Here is an 18,683-nt window from a genome sequence, read left to right on the forward strand (position 1 = left end):
TGATACATGAAGTTCTCTCAGCTTCTTCACATCTTTTCACTTCTGCTTTCCTCCCATGACTACAGGTTTTCCCATGGGTTCTGCCTAGCTTTGGGGTTTCTTTTGCTATTTGATGAAACTAGGAGCTAGACTGGGACTGGGACCAGCCACTGCTGTGGCTTTACTTGGATGCTGCTTCAGCCACAGTGGCAGAGAGAAGGCTGCTTCTGTGCTGGAGGACATGGAGCCAGAACGGCTGGTCCTCATTCTGTTTCCCTGACCCAGTGTCTTGTGGGGAGCAGGTTATACCAACAGGCCTTAATGATACAATCTTTCTTCCTTCTCCAGAGGTAAAAAGGTGGCAAACCCAAAAAGATTCAACTAAACCCAGATAATCAGTAAAATATGTCTGGGGGGAAAAAATGTAATTCCCTGGGAAATGCCATCTCCCGTTAAGTACAGTAAGAAACTCAAATTTCAGAAGGCAAATCAGGAAAAGATGCATTTGATAGTTTAAGGTTTTGTCCCACAGGAGCTAGAAGAACTTGAGCAGTAGAGACACCCCTCACAATTTCATCACAACCTAGCTCTTCAGCTGTGGAATGTTTGAATCCCAAAATTAAAGCAAGCATTTACTAGACTACCTAAAATCCTGTCAAATCTGATTTCCTCAGCTGGATGAAGTCTTCTTCAGGTACAGCAAGGCAATCAATACTAGCCAAAGTCTTTCCAAAAGAAAGCCCACCTAAAATAACCTTTGTTTCATTCTCAGGCCTAATGTTACCAGGCTGGACTGCATCTTTGTTGCCGCCAACCTCACAACCCTGAAGAACTCTGCTACCCACAGGACAAAATTGTGAGCTCCTTATCTCTATCTCAGAGCAACTCCAGGCAATCAGGAAGCAGTTTCACTGTCTGTATTAATCTTTGCAGTACAAAGGCTTCCAAATTCGTCCATGCAATAGCTCAGCACTGACCCAGAGCTGTGTGTAGGGGCATGAACTTGCCTTTAAGCAGGTAGTGCCTTTAAACACTGCTACTACAGAAGACAAGGAAGTAGAAGTGAGAGTTTTTTTTCTGTTGTGTCAGAAGCTGGTCATATTCCAAACAGCTGGGTGGTTTTGCTGAACACTCCCCATATTCACAGCCCCTGTGCTGGTGAGGTCGATGTTGAGCAGAGGGACTGGGAGGAAGATTTCTTTCTGCTTCACTTAAAGCCTCCAACATTAAGCAAATTTCTGTTAACCAATATCTCCCTATTCAGGCCCTCTTTCAATGGGTACAAAAGGAATCTTAAGAGTATGAACAGCTATCAGATTCTTATTTGTGTTTTTAACTAAATCAAAAAACTGTTTATGAGTGCAACATTTAAATTCCATGCCACTGCAAAAATTAGTTTTAAAATTTTTGCTTCCCTCTTAAGAGGAATTGGCTAAGCAGAAGATTCTTCATCTAAATAAACACAGTACAACTGATTCACAAGATACTGTTGGAAATCACTGTACTTAAATGATCTTAGCCAGTACCCTGATACAATTTAAATTGCAGTCAGTATGCTTAACCAGAAACACAAAACAAAATCCCCCATCAAAATCACAGGAACCAGAACGATAAATTATTAATTTCCCAAAAAACATTTGGTTTTATAGAAGTGATTGTTCCGTTATACAAAGAATTACTGCTTATTAGCATAACTCTGTCAACAGTTTGCACTATGAATTTTGTCATGTTCTAAGGAAGCTTTAATAAATTATCCCCAGAAACTAGCTGCATCCAAGCTTGACTTGATGTTGTGCATATTTTCTCGACGTTGTTTGGTGTAAATATTTGCCTCTCCTTTTTGCAGCCGTTGCCTCAGAGCAGACTTTTGATGTTTGGTCAGTTGACGCTTCACCTTCCGTTTCACCAGTTCCTACAAATAAACCAACAACTGAGTATCAGAATGATAATGCATTTTCAGTGCTAACACAAACACACATACGAGACCTCTGCACACCGAGAAGTTAGTGATCCACACAACAGTTACTGAGAGCAAGTCCCAGTCTGTGCTGTGCTGTATTATGCTGCATGTACAGGGCTGTTTTCAGGTCTGTGTCGAGCTGCCCAAATCTCTTGGGCAGTAGCATAAACCAAGAGAGCTCCTGCTCAGTACTGGCAGTTAGGCCTCTGGCTTGGTGCTGCCTTTACCTAAACGAGCAGCAAGAAGTTCTCGTGTCAACATCAGTGCTGCCTGACTGTAGAAATGACAAACAGCATTGTTTCTTTGTCAGAAAATAAAATAGCTCCAATGACTGAAAAGAGAGATTCTCTATGAGCAAAGTCTGCATGGCATGCTGCATGCGTATTAAGAATCCTATTCAATGTTACAGCTCCAGGACTTCAGCATACAAATGGGTGCAGAAAAAAAAAAAGGCCTCCTACAAAGTGCAAAAATCAAGCCCTCTACAGAAATGTAAAGGCTGATAAAATTCTATGCTTGAAAATGAGACAAATGCCTATTAAGTTTAAAAAAACAACAACAAAAAAAAAAGACCAATAGACTATAGACTATTTCACATCCTCCAGTAATTACTTGGGTTTTACTTGTTTGGGTTTTTTTAGCATGTTACTTTTTTTCGTTGGTTGGTTGGTTTGGGGTTTTTTTTGTTGTTTGTTTGTTTTTAAAAAGTTGGGATTACAAAGATTTGAGTGTGGTTCTAATGGAAAGTAACACTCCTCACCACAAGTGTACCTAAAAAAGAGGTGCAGTCAGGAGTGATTTACAGTTACTCCTCCAGATTTCCCCTGTTGTGAGGCACTCTGGTATTGAGATCCACAAGATCTCGCGTTTCTACAGCAAAAATTTTGAAACTGAAGTATCAACAGCAACGGTAATTTCCATAAAACTACATTAGCTTTAATGATATTTCATGTTATTTACACCTAAGTTTGCATACTGAGTTCTGTATATTTATCCATAATAAAAAGTAAGCCCTGATTTAACAGATTATTGCTGTCATCTTGTCATTTGGAAGATGATCCCAGCTCAAACTGCTGCACTGATGCTGAGTGCACACTTGTAAACCTTGTCTTACAAGAAAAACAGGAATGAAAGTATTTTGATCGTGCCAAGTCCCTACCGTATGAAATACTTCCTTGTTGCAAGTCAAAGAAATGTCTTATTTTTATTCTGATTAATAGAATCATAGAATGGTTTGAGTTGGAAGGGACCTTAAAGATAATCTAGTTTCAACCCCCCCGCTATGGGCAGGGACACCTCCCACTAGATTGGGTTGCATAAAGCCCCATCCAACCTGTTCTTGAACACATCCAGTGATGGAGCATCCACAGCTGCCTTGGGCTTTCTGTCTCACCACCCTTCTAGTGAAGAATGTCTTCCTTACATCTAATCAAAACCTACCCTCTTCCAGCCTGAACCCTTTACACCTCATCCTATCGCCACAAGCCCTTGTACAGAGTCTCTCCCCAGCTTTCTCAGTGTGCCTCCTTCAGACACTGGAAGGCTGCAATCATGTCTCCCCAGAGCCTTCTCTTCTCCAGGCTGAACAACCCCACCTGTCTCAGCCTGTCCTAATAGGAGAGGTGTTCCAGCCCTTGGTATAATAAAGGACTAAAACCCAACCGTACAAAAAAATCTTATCAAGGAAAAAAATCTGCCCTTCATAAAAGATCTGTTGGTGCCCATATAACTGGACAAGAGGAAAAACACCCATCTAATTACATTTCCCTTATATGTATCTCAATTTCAGTTACCTCGTTGTGCTTTGTTGATTGTACTACCAATTCAACTTCATTCTAGCATATGAAGTAATGAGTTGGTAGGGAGTAAATCAGGAACCAGAAAGCATAACTTTGGCAAGTTATGCTCTTTCAGAATTGTTGCGACTAGTACAACTAAAGTAACAACATACAAGGTAGTCAAATCCAATTATTCGCTCGTGATTTCAACAGGAATTCTGTACTAATTAGGGAACTCCCTGAACAGCAGTTTCCTAAGTTATGTTGCATGCAGGCTGACTGTTGAAATGTGGGTGAACAACCAACCAACAGCATGTGATGTGTCTGTCTTTCCTTGGTTACTTAGTACCACTCAGTATTCATACAGCTCTTTGGAAATAAAAATTATAGATTCTCTTTAGAAACATTGCTGAAGAACAACTAATCAGAACCAGTTTAACCCTTTGTACTGATGTTTTTCTTCTGCCAACAAAGCATCTGTCATTCTGTTTTGTCTACGGGCAGAACCCTGAAAGAAGGGTTCACTATTTCTCCCTCTCTGGTCCAGGACAAGATTACTAGTTTATACAAAATTTGCTCTAAGTTTTGCAAGACAGATACCGGAAGTCTTTTGACATGTAACCAGAATGTAAATTCACCAAATTCTATTGCTCAAGCACAGCACTTGACTAACCAGCCTTTCTATCACCATAACCTACATGCCACCAAACAGTGAGAAATACTTCCCAGTAAACAGATTTTCATTTTTTTAATTTAATTTTTTTTGATCATTCACATTGTTTCCTCTAATTGAACTAAATCAGTGCATATAAAGGCTTGCACAAGCACAGGAAGTTACCTTACTTCATGTGGAATACTCGATTTTCCAAGATTCATGATGCTTTCTCTTTTTGGCATAGTCTCCAAGTTATGACAACCTACTGCTGTTACTGCCATTGTTTATCTATGCCTATATGAATTCGTTGGCATGATTAAATCAAAAATCTGCTTATGCTTTAGTACATTTTCTCCCCTGAACAGAAAGCAAGCTGTACAAATAACAGATAAATGCTAGCAGCACAACAGGCATCAGCTTTAAGCAGCCCAGTGGATCTTACTGCAGTGCCATTGTTTTCTAATTATTTTCTTATGTTACAAACAGCTCATTATACGTATAATTTTTTCAGCTCTAACACTCGAAGTTAAAATAAGATTCAGCAGTGAGCAGAACCATTATTTTACTCAGCTTAAATGCACAGAAGTGAAAGCATTACATAAGGTAAACTGGTGCAGGATAAAGTTCTTTTATGTGGCTGAATCTCCTGAATACTTTTCTGCTAATGTGGTTTTATCTTTCATTTACAACAGAAGATTAGATATGTACACACTTTTTACATATTTTGAATACATTTTATGTGTCTGCCTACAAACAAACACACGTTCTTTCAATACTCAAGAAGGTAGATACATAATGATCACTGGTACCACCAAGTGGTGTTCAGCAGTACAGTTTCAAGTAATTGCCTTTCTAAGACTTTGCAGTACCATTTTAAAAAGATATTTTATTTTTTAATTCTACATTAAAATTATCAGGCCCAAAAAAAAAAAAAGAAGGAAGAAAAAAATATTGTATGCTAAGAAATTCCTGGCAGGTCATCCTGGCTCTTGTTTACTTCATCCCATAGTTTTAAACTAATGCTTTGTCTCCTTAGATACAATGCCGTGCCATTAAATAAGAACTGTGGTGGCAAAGATCAAAACTTTTTTCCTCCCATAAAGTCCTGTAAAATATGCCTTAGACAAGGCAGAAACGTGCTGATCCTTAACACCTATTTGCACATGTAACTTTTATCCATTATTAGAGTACCATTCAAATACTTATTAAAAAAAAAAGGCAGTAAAAGCAGCCAACTATTCCATTACTATTATACCCACTGAGAGGCACCTTGTGTAAAACAAGGCTCCTCCACACACTAACGCAGCTCTTCATAGGAGAGCAGCTACACCTTTGTTAGAAAACTAGTGAAGAGGTACGTAGCAAACTGAAAAGGGTGTAACTGAGGAAGACCAAGCCTGATTTTAAAAAAAAAAAAAAAACAACAACAAAACCAAAACCCCAACAGAAACACAATTTTGCCAGCACTAGAGCTTCCAAATATAGTATTCAAAAACTAATACTCTAATTATGCAATAGAAATGCTTTGAAAACACACAAATTGCGAAAGTGCTTGTTTATTTTTGGAACACGTCATAAGAGAGCTGAAATTACACTAATGTGGATTTTTCAGATCTTCTGCTCCTAACTGCAAATGAAAGTGAGGCTGAACATATTTACAATGGCAATTAAAGAAACACCTCATGGATCAGCTATCAGCTGAAACAAGTTTCTTCCAGTTTTGTACAAGAATACTTTATAACTAATACAGAACATCGGATTTTCTTGCCTTTAAAATGAAAACATAGTTTTAAGACTGTGACAGAGGTAGTAGTCATACTGGCTAGTGTAAAGTCTGGGGTTGAAGACATTAAATTCTTCTAAAAATGTTCTGATTTATGTAATGTAGAAAGTTAAATGAATTCATATTGCTAAAGAAATCACTACTGAAGTGTCTTCATATAAGTGGTCCAGAAAAGAGTGTGAAGAAATCTTTAAGAAGACAGGTGAAAAACGCCAAATTAAATCTTGACTCAATCATCCACTTTTAAGACAAAAAATACTAATTGTGGCTAGCAAGAGAAATTAATTAACTGACTATATTTTAGTGCATTAACAAATATTAGCCCATTAATGGCTAAATGAGAGTTGTTAATACCGACGCAGAGCTCTGGTGAAAGAGCAAAGAACAATACATGAAGGAAAGTGCTGGAAATCATTCACTGTGAACAACTGCACAAGTATCAGACCTATTTTTCTCTGGGCATGGAAATATAAACCCTCAGAGACGCACGTATTAACAGTCTTTTTAAAGACAATGTTAAAGAACATTTTTACAAATAGGTAGCAGCTGTGTGCAACTTAATATAGTCTCAGAATAACCAGATAATAACAGCATATAACTAATAAAATTGTAATTATAACATCAATAATATTCTAATAATATTGTTATTAGAATATATACGTAGCATTAGGCCAGCAACAACAATACTTACCGCTGGAATGGTTGAACAGCTCCCAGCACTTGTGACTGATGTGACACTTCTCGTCCTTGTTCTGTGCTCAGCAGTGGGAACAACACTCTCTTCACTTCTAAAATACACAAGTCAACGTTTTATTCTGCTAACAAGGTAAATATCCTTTGCTTTTATGAGCATCATGTTTTAGTCCTACCTTTTTGAGACATAATCTGAAAAGTCCCTATAGAACATGCAAGTACCACAAAACATTACACATTTTAATACTAACCATATTATTTATATAATATATAATACTAGTTGTTCAAAACAGGCATTTTACAATGGAAGAATTTGTTGCACAATAGCCACATGCATACCAAGCACACGAAAAGAAGCTTCAAAGCACTAAAAGAAAAATATTTCAGATTCTGCACAACATTTTGACATGTCATTTCACTAAAAGGCAAAAGCAGAAGAGGGAGGAGTATTAGCTTGGTATATGCAACCAGGTACACTGTGAGCTGGCAAACTCCAGGTTAGGGACTAGTCTGCAGGTAAGCAGGAATTTCTAAGCATGCCAGGAAAGGAATTAGAAGCTGGAACAAACAGTACAACATTTGAATAATAGATTCCAAGGAGCTTATTCTCGCTAACTTCAGCTAAGCAAGCAGCAGAATAATGTCTTTGTGACAAAGCATTCAAATTACAAACTTCAATAAATAAGTTATTTAGAATCAGTATTTTACTATTAAGAATTCTTTCACTACTAGCACTAATAAAAAAACCCACCAGAGAATACAGGTAGGAATACAAACCAAACTGAAGACCACTGCTCTCTTTAGATACAACTAGACAGCTGACAACTCATCTGTCACACATTATGTGTGAAGCATTACACATCTAGTACCCAATCAACAAGTTACCTATCTTGAGAACAACAGGAAAGATATTCACTGCAATGTTTTCAAAAGAAACTGACTGCTTACTCTTCAACTGAAACATGGGTAGCTAAGAGTAGTCCTTTTAGAGCTGTCTGGAAGATTTACATTTATTGAGGAGAGGGGAGGAACCACAGTCCTACACAGTAAATATGAATCTTTACCTGTAATGCCCAAATTTCTTGTTTGAAGTTGACAAGTCAACCAGATTAGGGCATTTGTCTTCATCCTCCTGATCACTGCAGCACTCTCCTTGAACTGTCTGATTTTTGATTTCAGCAGCATTTTCAGTTATGCTTTTGCCCCTAAAAAAAGAAATTGCAGAACTCTCTGCATCTTCACCAGCCCTCCAAAGCACAGCCTGCCCTTCCACTTTTTCTAAGGCTGAACTCAACGTTGACATATTCAGCCTTTGTGTATTTTCACCACTTTCAGCTGGATCAGCATCTTCATCAGTATTCCTAAAGCTGTTCACGACTCTGCTTTCAGAGAAACCACCCACTTCATACTCAAAGTCTGCATTGTTTACTTCATTTTTGTTGAGGAAGATAAGCTTCTTATCAGCATCTTCTGCAAATTCTGATACCTCTGTTGTATTATCATCCTCATCAGAACCTGATGAGTAAAGCAGTTCACCATCTTCCTGCATTTCTTTTGTACAGCCGCTGGCAGCAATCTCTCTATCCAGAGAACATTCTCTCCTGGGAAAGAAGGAGAGAGTTCTCTTTTAACATGCTAAACCATTAAGCTACATTTTGGATTAAAAATACTCATGAAGCTAGACCATAATGATCCATATTATTAACGAAGAAGATATATATACCCTGCTGACAGAACACCATATGATGGTGCTGAGCTTTAGGTGAAGTATTAATAGAATGTAACCTGAGGGAAACAAACTTCTACAGAAGATGAATCCATCTCCACAACCAACATTCCTTTTTTATTTATAGGAAATTATTTTATTTTAGCAGGAATAGAATTTGACTTTGATGTCAGATTATGTTCAAGCAAACAGAAGAACAGAGTACACTGACACACAGAGAGAGATTCAAGTGTGGTATCCCTTTGGAAAAGATCTCTTAACAAAATAAAGCCTTTTCCATTGCAATGTCTTCAGTCCTAAAGTGAAAATTACTTTTCGAAAAGGACAAAAAACATATGGAAGAAAATTTTGAACATAATAATGTGGCACCATACCATTTTATTAGCATTTTACAAATAAATGTGAAAGTAAAAGCCAAATTAATCTTCAATACACAAGAACCATCAAATAGGCTTCGAGAAGTGTGAGAAATTGATCCTGCACAACAGTTAACATTTCCTAGATATTTACCATTTGAATCAAGCTTTTGGACTGATCTCTCAGCTGCAAGCGTAGAGGCAGAGGAGGCAGCTCCACACTTCAAAGTATACTTTAGGTTTTGGAAACTACTTACAGGAACTTTGGTTGAAGAAAACACAATAGGAACAATAAAAATAAAATTTAAAATTGCATAATTGGGCCTATTTTTTAAATTTTTCCTACAAGCACCTCTCACAGGCAGCCATTTTTCTCAAAACACCAACACAAATACCATAAATATTGGAACTCAAATTCATCTGGCAGTTTCTACCTGATGTCTTTGAACACTGGAAAGAGCTCACTCTCATAGTTGAAGCGTTTCTTAAAGAACTCCTTGATACAGTTAACATCTCTGTCAAAATACCTGTAAAAAAAAAAAACACAAACCACCACAGAATTTTTACAAACATGAAATCAAAGTAATGAAGCCTACTGCAATGATTAATGTTTACCCTACATTTCTTGTCTTTTACTGACTTTATTTGAAAATTATTTCTATTAGTGATCCCAAGACAAAAGGCTAGGGACACAAACGGCATGCAGTTTATTTGTAAGCACTTCTTAGCTGAACAACATCATTCTCTCTGAGAAGAAATTAACTGCAAATGTATCCTAAAGAGACAATTCTACTAATTCACAAATCAAACTATATTTGGAACGCTATTTGTGCAGACTGACAACAATGGTACAAAAAGAAAAAAAAACAGTGTTATGGAAAGATGTCATGCCTGACTACTCGCTGTCCTCAGCACTTCTCAGATTTAGTTTAAAAACACCTTTAAATCTGAACTTACCATTCAGCATTTGTATGTGATGTTGATATCATCTGAGGGAAATCAATCACAGTGACACGATCTTCATTATCCAGTATGATATTAAATTCATTGAAATCACCATGAATCAAACCGTGACTGGCAAATTTTACAATCAGATCCATTAATTCACTGTAGATGGAGGCTGGATCTTCCATTTGGCGCACGTGGCACCTGAAAATTAAATAAAATATTCTGAACCTGAAAGTCTTAATTTAAAAATGTTGATGAAGAAATACATCTGACAAAATGCCTGGGTAATTCAAGCTAAATGGGCTCTCAGGTCTCTAGTCAAATACCTTCCTCAAATCTGTGTCAGCTCTGAAATTAGACCAGATTGCTCAAGGCTTTGTCTAGTTGGAGCCTGAAAAATTCCAGGGATTGAGAGAGACTGTGCAACCTCCTCAAGCACCCTGTGCCACCTCAGCATCCTCAACGGGAAAGAACATCTCCCTGTATCTGGGCTGAAACTCATTTCAAGTTATGTTCATTGTTTCCCATCAGGCAACACTTTCATAATGTATTATTTAAACACTGGATGGATACATTTTTGTGTTTCTCCTGGTTTAGGTAATCACACGGCCTTGGCAGTAACTAGGTCTTCCTGTACTCAAATGCCCCATGACATTTTTGTCAACAAAAACATATTTCTAGACTAAGTTAGGAGAAAAAAAAGAAAAGCTTAAAGCATTCATGACCTGAGAAAATAAAGTACCTTAGGTGGCAAATAAAATGCTGGCCTTTACAAATAAACCAAGTGAAAAGGCAGTTATCTTATTGTTCCATGAACTTTCAAGAAGCGGTCAGCATTTACAGTTACTGTGAAATATTTTGGTCCTAATACAGTACTACAGTATTATTAGAACGGATCATTTGTACAATTAAAGAATGAACAATGGAAGTCTAGCAGCTCTGTAATAGGCTCCTGTTGAACACTTTCATATTAATACAAAAATTAATTGGTGTCAATTCTCATAGCCACAGGTCTGTATCATAAAATGTCCTGCTTGCTCTTTGAATCAGGAAGTCACGTTAACTGGTATCTTCTGAGATAGAAATCTCAGGTCCTAGGGGGAAGAGTTGGAGTAAGGAAGAGGTAGTCTTGGTGGAAGAGCATCAATTCAGGGGATAATAAATCAAACTGGACACAGGTTAAGTCCATGAACCCTCATGGGATGTACCTACAAGCACTAAGGAAGCTGGCAGGTACCATTGCAAGGCCACTCTTAATATATCACTGATCAATCATGGCAACTGGAAGAAGTACTTGAAGACTGGAGAAAGGCAAATATCACTGCCATCTTCAAGAAGGGCAAGAAGGAGGACTCGGGGACCTACAGGTTGGTCGGCCTCACCTCAAGCCCTGGAAAGCTGATGAAGCCGCTAACCCAGGAAAACACTGTCATTAACATTAAAGAGAAGAAAACGGAAAGCAGCTTGGCAGAAAAAGAAAGACCTGAGGGGTCCTCTTGGACACCGAGCTGAATATGAGCCAGGTATGTGCCCTTGTTGCCAGGTCAGCTAACAACATTCTCAGTTGCCTCAGACAAAGTACTGCCAGCAGGCTGAGGGAGGTTACCTCTCCCCTTTAGTCAACAGTGGCAAGGGAACACCTGGAGCACTGTGTCCAGTTCTAGCCTCCCCAGCAGAACAGAGACATTGACATCCTGGAGAGAGTCCAGCAAAGGTCCACAAGGATGATCAAGGGATTGGGACATCTCTCCTACGTGAAAAGGCAAACAGCTGGGACTGTTCAGCCTGGTGAAGAGAAGGCTCAGGGGAAATCTCCTCAATGTGCATGCCAGTGTAAATACCTGAATGGAGTGTGCAAAGAGGACAGAGCCAGGCTTTTTTCAGTGATGCCCAAGTGGCTGGACAAGAGCCAACAGACACAAACTTAAAACACCAGAGGGTCTGCTGCTACACAGAGAACATTTTTTTCCACTGTGAAGGTAATTGAAGACTAGCACAGGTTGCTCAGAGAAGGTCTGGAATCTCATTCCTTATATATATTCAGAAGTCAACTGGACACAGTCCTGCACAACCAACTCTAGGTGTCCCTGCTCAGGCAGGAAGACTGGACCAGATGACCTCTGGGGGTTCCTTCCAACCTCAACCATTCTGTGATTCTGTGAAATTCAAAATAAAGTAGGTAGACTAGGAAAAAGCCAAGTCAAATTTGGCAGGAACTCTGGATAACCCTGTACTTTTCAAAGGCAGCATAACTCCAAGTCCCCAACTCTGAACTAGTTTTTCAGCGTGAGCAATGGAAAATAGAAAAACTGGGAACAGGCTCTAGGTGTCCCTCCTTGAGCAGAGTATTTGGACCAGGTAACTGCCAGAGGTGCCCTGCAACCTCAACTATTTGGAGATTCTTTGATGTTTGCATAGTTGAAATAATCCTCATCCACTAGTCATTTCTTCAGGTTAGATTCACAAAACAGAGAGAGCATGGTAAACTTCCATGTCTTAAGATGCAGATGTCTACATGGAATTTGAAATGCTCCATGTACATGATGGATGTGGAATTGTTTAATAAATGATGGTGGGGAGACAGAAAATAAGTCTTTTCTGTGTTACTCTTCAACTGTTACACTTGTTAATTAATTCCCTTTTGATTAAACTGCACACTTTAGATTTTGATTACTTTACCAAGAGAATAAACTGTTTTTTCCAGAATCTGACACTTTAAATTTCTATATAGGCAGTTGAATTATTCTATATTACATAAAATATATAGGCCTTTTGCATGCTGCTCTGCAAAAAAACCCAAACCATCCCATCACATACAAACCACAACGAGATTTAATGTTTCCATACATTGAACAACTCAATTTTCCTCAGAGAAGCAAAAGCAGATTACATGTGCTATTCTAGGTAAACAGAGCAGAAGTTCTAGAAGAGTGAGGTTTTATAATCTTACCTGAATTACTAGAGCAAGGATGATTACGTGGAGCTCAGAATGTGAAGGTTATTATAATCAATATTGTATAGATCAAATAACACAGAGAACATGTGATTTCTGTGTAGAAAACACTTGCAGTACTAATTGGGGTCACACTGCTATTTTGATGTATTCCGAACTGTAAAAAATTACCCTATTTTACCAGTTTCTTTGGACTAAGAAAAAAAACAATTTCTCTGAATAGAGATAAGAGATGCAAGATTTTAACTATGTAGAAGGGTAATGAGTGTGGGCAGAGACCATTATTCAGCACAGTAAAGTCAGAATTCACCCACATGAAAAGAAAACACCCTAACCCTGTCACCTTACTGAACCCAACGCAGAGAATAATGCTTCAGTACTTACAACGGATAACCATCAATGAGTTCCATAACAACTGCATGCCTGTTATAGTCTACAGGTTTTGGAACAGGGAATTCTCTGTCATGCAAAGCCTGGAAAGAATGCAAAACATTCAAAAACTAAACAGTTAAGAAAACATTACATATATTCACAAACTCCCCTCTACGATAAGCAATAAATACTACGGCGGAAGCAGCATATATTACTTAAATGCTAACTAAAACAAAATCAAATCACATGCTTAAGAAGGAAGACAGCATAACAGCCAATCAAACTTTCACTGTAAAACCAAATAAAATTATTAAGTTTAGACAGTAAGTGCACTGCTTGATTTTCTACAGTTTAAATACCATGCATCCGGAAGGAAAACATAACAGAATGGAAAAATGCTAGAATTATATTTGGTCTGCTAGACAGACAAAATTATGAAAAAATTCCCCAGTAAGTTGCCACCAATACAGTTCTGCCTAACTAGTTAATCCATACGCAGCTGGTCTAAGACAAAACTTCATTCTTAAATATTAAAAACCACCATTACACCACATTTAAGATTACCCAAGGGTAGGTCATAATATTTAGAAGCTCTCTGGTCTGCTTTTTCTAACACAAATTCGCTTGATCCACTCAACTTTTGGGTTCATTCTATTTTTCACTCATTCTGTTGCCACCAGTGAAATTTTTTTAAAAGAGTTCCAAGTTAAAGCAACATAAATAAGGCTTTTGTTACTTAAATATTATACTATTATCACTTTTCAGCATGTAATTAATCCTCTCCCAACTCTTTTTTTCAGGAAAACTGACCCTCACAATTATATCCCTCCAAGTTCTGACTGCATAATGTGTTACAAATTGGACCAACTGGACCACTATAGAGATTATAAATAATAGTAACAGTTCCTTCTCTCTCTGTGGAGGCTACTGGTAGAACCTATCACAGTTTTTTAAGAGAAACAAAAAATAATATTTAATGTATATAGTACTGTTGAATAGCACGAAAGGAGACGGGAAAAATCAGTTCTTTGTAAGCAATTAGTTTTCCACTCTGAAATTTCAGCCATTATATAACATCCCCGTTCTTTTAAAGCAGGTCAAAAAATCTGCAACTCTGAGGATACCAATGAATGTGTGGAAATTAAATCTTTTCCCATAGTACAGAAAAAAGTGTGCCTTTTCAGATGATAAGGCTAGTCTGGACTGAACTATTTCCCTCAAGAGCACAGCAACAACAGAAAACATGGTAAATTAAAAAACAAATAATTTTTTTTTAAAAAAGACAACTGAACAAAGAAGAAAAAAATAATTCTGACAAGTAATTGTAAATTTCCTTATTTTTTAAGGTGTTTTTAGAAGTTTATGCAATATATTTTAAAGGAAAAGCAGCAGAACTGGTGACATATACCACCCTGGAAAGGTGATGGAACAGCTCATTCTGGAGGTCATCTCTAATCATGTGAGGGAAATGGTTATCAGTACTCAGCATGGATTCATCAAGGGGAAGCCACTCCCAACTAATCCAAGAGCTTTCTGTGACAGTGTGACGAACGGGTTAGATGAGGGGAGAGCAGAGGATGCTGTCCACTTCGACCTCAGCAAGGCTTTTGACTCTGCCTCCCACATCATCCTCACAGATGGGAGCTCAGAAAGTATGAATCACATGAGTGGACACTGAGGTGCAATGAGAACTGGTTGAACAACAGAGCTCAGAGGGTTGTAATCAGTGGTGTAGTGTCTAGCTGGAGGCCTGTACCTAGTGGTGTTCCCCAGGGATCAGTACTAGGTCCAGTCTTGTTCAACACATTTATCAATGACCTGGATGAAGGGACGGAGCATACCCTCAGCAAGTTGGCTGATGATACAAACAACACTGGGAGGAGTAGCTGACACACAGGTGGCTGCGCTGCCATTCAGCCAGACCCTGGATAGGCTGGAGAGTTTGGGAGAGGGGAACCTAATGAAGTCTAACAAGGGAGTCCTGCCCCTGGGGCAGATTTAACCACATGCACCAGGACAGGTTAGGGGTTAACCTCCTGCAGGGCAGCTCTCTGGAGAAAGACCTGGGAGACCTGGTGGACAAGTTAACCATGAGCACCAGCAGTGTGCTCTTGTAGCCAAAAAGGCCAACGGTATCCTAGGGTGCATAAAGAATAGTCACCAGTAGGTCAAGGGAAGTTCTCCTCCCACTCTACGTTGCCCTAGTGAAGCCACATCTGGAGTACTGTGTCCAGTTCCAGGCTCTCCAGTTCAAGAGAGACAGAGAACCACTGGAGAGTCCAACAGAGAGCTACAAAGGTGTTAGGAGACTGGAAGATCTCTCTTACAAGGAAAGACTAAGTGATCTGGGCCTGTTTAGCCTGGAGAAGACTGAGATGGCATCTTATCAATGTCTATAACACCGAGAGGGTGGCTGTCAAGAGAATGGGGCTCTTTGCAGTGGTGCCCAGTGACAGGGCACAAACTGGAACACACAAAGTTTCAACTAAACCTAAAGAAAAACTTCTTCACTATGAGAGTGACAGAGAACTGGAACAAGGTGCCCGGAGAAGCTGTGGAGTCTCTTTCTCTGGACACTTTCAAAATCCACTTGGATATGTTCCTGTGCAACCCAACCTAGGTGAACCTGCTTTGGCACAGGGGTTGGACTAGGTGGTCTCAGGAGGTCCCTTCCAACCCCTGTGATTCTGTGACATGTAAATTATCTATGCATAAGTAACAACATTACTTTGAAATTCTCTCATGATTACCAGCTTCTGTTCCACAGGACTTCCATGGCAAAGCTTTGTTTTGTCTTGAAGAATATACAAAACATACATCACAGAAATTATCTGAAACCTTAAGTCCATTTGGAAAAAGAAGTGTAAATCCTACCAGTACTGCAAGCATGAACTCAAATCAAAAGACAGTCTGAGAAGTACCCCCTTGTCCATCACACCACCTCTGAAATCTATGAATGGCCACCTACCTTCATATAGGCAAACTCCTTCATTGCTGCCAGCCGGGATAAATACAGCCACGACATCTTGTGTCTGTGCTTGTGGTAGTCACGTTTGTTTTTGAGACTGCGGAAGGAAGTTCTTCCAAGCCTATGTAATTTCAGTGCAAACTGCTGCTCATCTTCATTTGCAACAATGTAAATATCTAGAAGACACATAATGGCACAGATTTACTAAAGAAATGGTATGTAACAAGCTAGTATATGATGAAAAGCGGAGTGACAAGGTTGTCACTTCTCACAATTACTATTTCTGGCATGGCAAGTTCTACTACAATTAGCTGAATTTACACATTGTATATTAGAGAACTGGTAAAGAAAAAATTGTTGTTAAAGAGATCATGCTACTCCGTCAGAAAAAAACACTGATGTGATCTGAAACAATCAGAGTAGATCTTAAAGTTCCTACATTCAGGTTAACATGCCCAGGCTACCTGCACTGCAAAGAACAAATACGAGCTATCCCTGAGAGAATTCTAAGGCAGATGCTGCTGCTCCTAATCACAGCCTGGATGAGCTTTCTGCTTTCTATTGAGTGGACAGGCAACTCAAGGGACCAGTCTCTTAATTTAAGCAGTGTTAACAAATAGCCTATGTTTAATTTCTACCACTCGTCACCAATAATCTCCTTCTCGTTCTTCAAGTTCACAAATTACGCGCCACATCCAATTATAATCTACATGAACATAACAGGAACCAAGACAGTACGTGAATAGTTTTTAGGCTACTTTACCTAAGTGGGGTGAAAAAGCTGAAATCTTCTTTTTGCTAAAATAGTTGAAGACTTAATAAAGCATGAGACAAACAGCATCTCCCTGCAAAGCACCTTTTTAAGCTATGAACCAAGAATCAGAACGGTCAAAGCGGAGCAACACTCTTATGAAGAAACGTTCAAATGCAGATGGAAGCCTCACACAGCATTTCAACAACTGACTCCAAAATCTTGGTGTGTGACAGACTGACTGATGCGACTATCCAGATGAAAAATTTAATCTAGTTTCTCGCACAACATTTGCAACATTACAGACGTGTTCGCTTAATGAAATTATTAAAAACGTTGTAATTACCTGATTCTTTGCCGACACCCATCTGGTTTCCAACAGAACTTATGACTTGTCGTGAAGACAGAGTTTTCAAAGCAAGGTAATCATATCCTGCATTAGTCAACCGATAACCCTGGACAGCTAGGCAAGAATAAAATGCAACACAATACAATCCTTTCCTCATTACATATACATTACGTTTAAACTAAGTCTCAATTTCTTGTTTCAGCTTACAGTACACAACACCCAAGTAATATTTCACCTGCTGGGGTAATATCAGCCCAATTTGAGAGAATGGTAATGATGGCTAAGTTTCTTCAAGTTTTATGAAAATTGACAACTGGGCCAAACACAGATATGCTGTTGCCCCCTCTCTAATAGAAGCAACAGTAGTACCTAGAATAGCTTGGGAAAACCCAAGAGGCATTTATGAAGACACACACACAGGAGACAGAAGGGATCTGGGAGTGTTGTGATGATCTAGGGTGACCCTTAATGCTCTGAAGAACTGGCACATGAAGGATAGGGATTTCCTGAAAACTCCTGCAGCATGTTTGCAGAACCAAATACAACTAAAAGGCTGAAGGAAATAGGGAAAGGCTTGCAAAACTATTACTTGTCACTGCTTCTTTACAGCTTGTACTTGTTGCTGTTTCTGAGGGGGCACAATATACAACAAGGCTTTTTTTGCAGTCTGCTCCAGTTCGTGTACTGTAAGACAGTAACTCATTTGGGTTGGTTCCCATACAAATTTGAATACTGCCTTAACTGACAATTCTTTTATTTTTCATCACTTTGGTGACCAAGCAAAAAAGAAAGTTAACTGTTCATCTCTTTTCTGCCTGTCATTTTTATAGGCATGAGCAGCTCAACAGACAGCAGTAACATCTGGTGCTGTACAGCTCCGTATTCGCAGGGTAGGTCCGAAAGAAGGCACGTGGTCTGGATGCTCACACGTGCCAAGCTTGTAGAAGTATCACAGTGAGACACTGGGGATAGAACGAGAGAGGGAACCCACCATAAAATTCAAACTCACTTTTAGTTTGTTCATAAGCTAGAAGTTTGTGTTTCACCAATTCTCTCAAAATTTTATTACAGCCACCATGTTTAAGGCTGGCAATGGAAGCAACTAAACTAGCAGGAACGATTTCATGGTTCTTCATGCCCATTTCCACCTAAAAGAGTAAATAAAAACAGACTTATTAGCCCTGGTGTTCAGCTATGAAATAATATTAGGTCCCACTTGAGACTAAAATCACTTTTCATGGATTTTTTTTAATGATTCAACCAAAACCTTTTAATATGCATCACTGCCCCCTATTAGCCTTTCTATAATTCAACCTTGCAACTTCTGCAGGACCAGCCAGAAGCTGAACAGCTGATTTGATTTCAGTCACAGGAACGGGTAAGAGCTGCTCTACGCTTGTGAAAGGAGATCC

General features: G+C 38.9%; 1 protein-coding gene across 1 annotated transcript; it reads right to left on the minus strand.

The window, feature by feature from the left end:
* Window positions 1-1,729: 1,729 nt before the first annotated feature.
* Window positions 1,730-18,419, minus strand: RIOK2 (RIO kinase 2; the record flags this gene model as incomplete). Its single annotated transcript, XM_008950263.1, has 9 exons — window positions 1,730-1,891; window positions 6,847-6,943; window positions 7,913-8,449; window positions 9,365-9,457; window positions 9,888-10,079; window positions 13,216-13,304; window positions 16,172-16,347; window positions 17,269-17,385; window positions 18,281-18,419. Coding segments are annotated over 9 exons (1,602 nt in total), but the record flags the coding sequence as incomplete, so codon positions are not given.
* Window positions 18,420-18,683: the final 264 nt, after the last annotated feature.

Source organism: Merops nubicus, unplaced genomic scaffold (genome assembly GCF_000691845.1).
Source record: "Merops nubicus isolate BGI_N331 unplaced genomic scaffold, ASM69184v1 scaffold6942, whole genome shotgun sequence".
Lineage (NCBI taxonomy): Eukaryota > Metazoa > Chordata > Aves > Coraciiformes > Meropidae > Merops > Merops nubicus.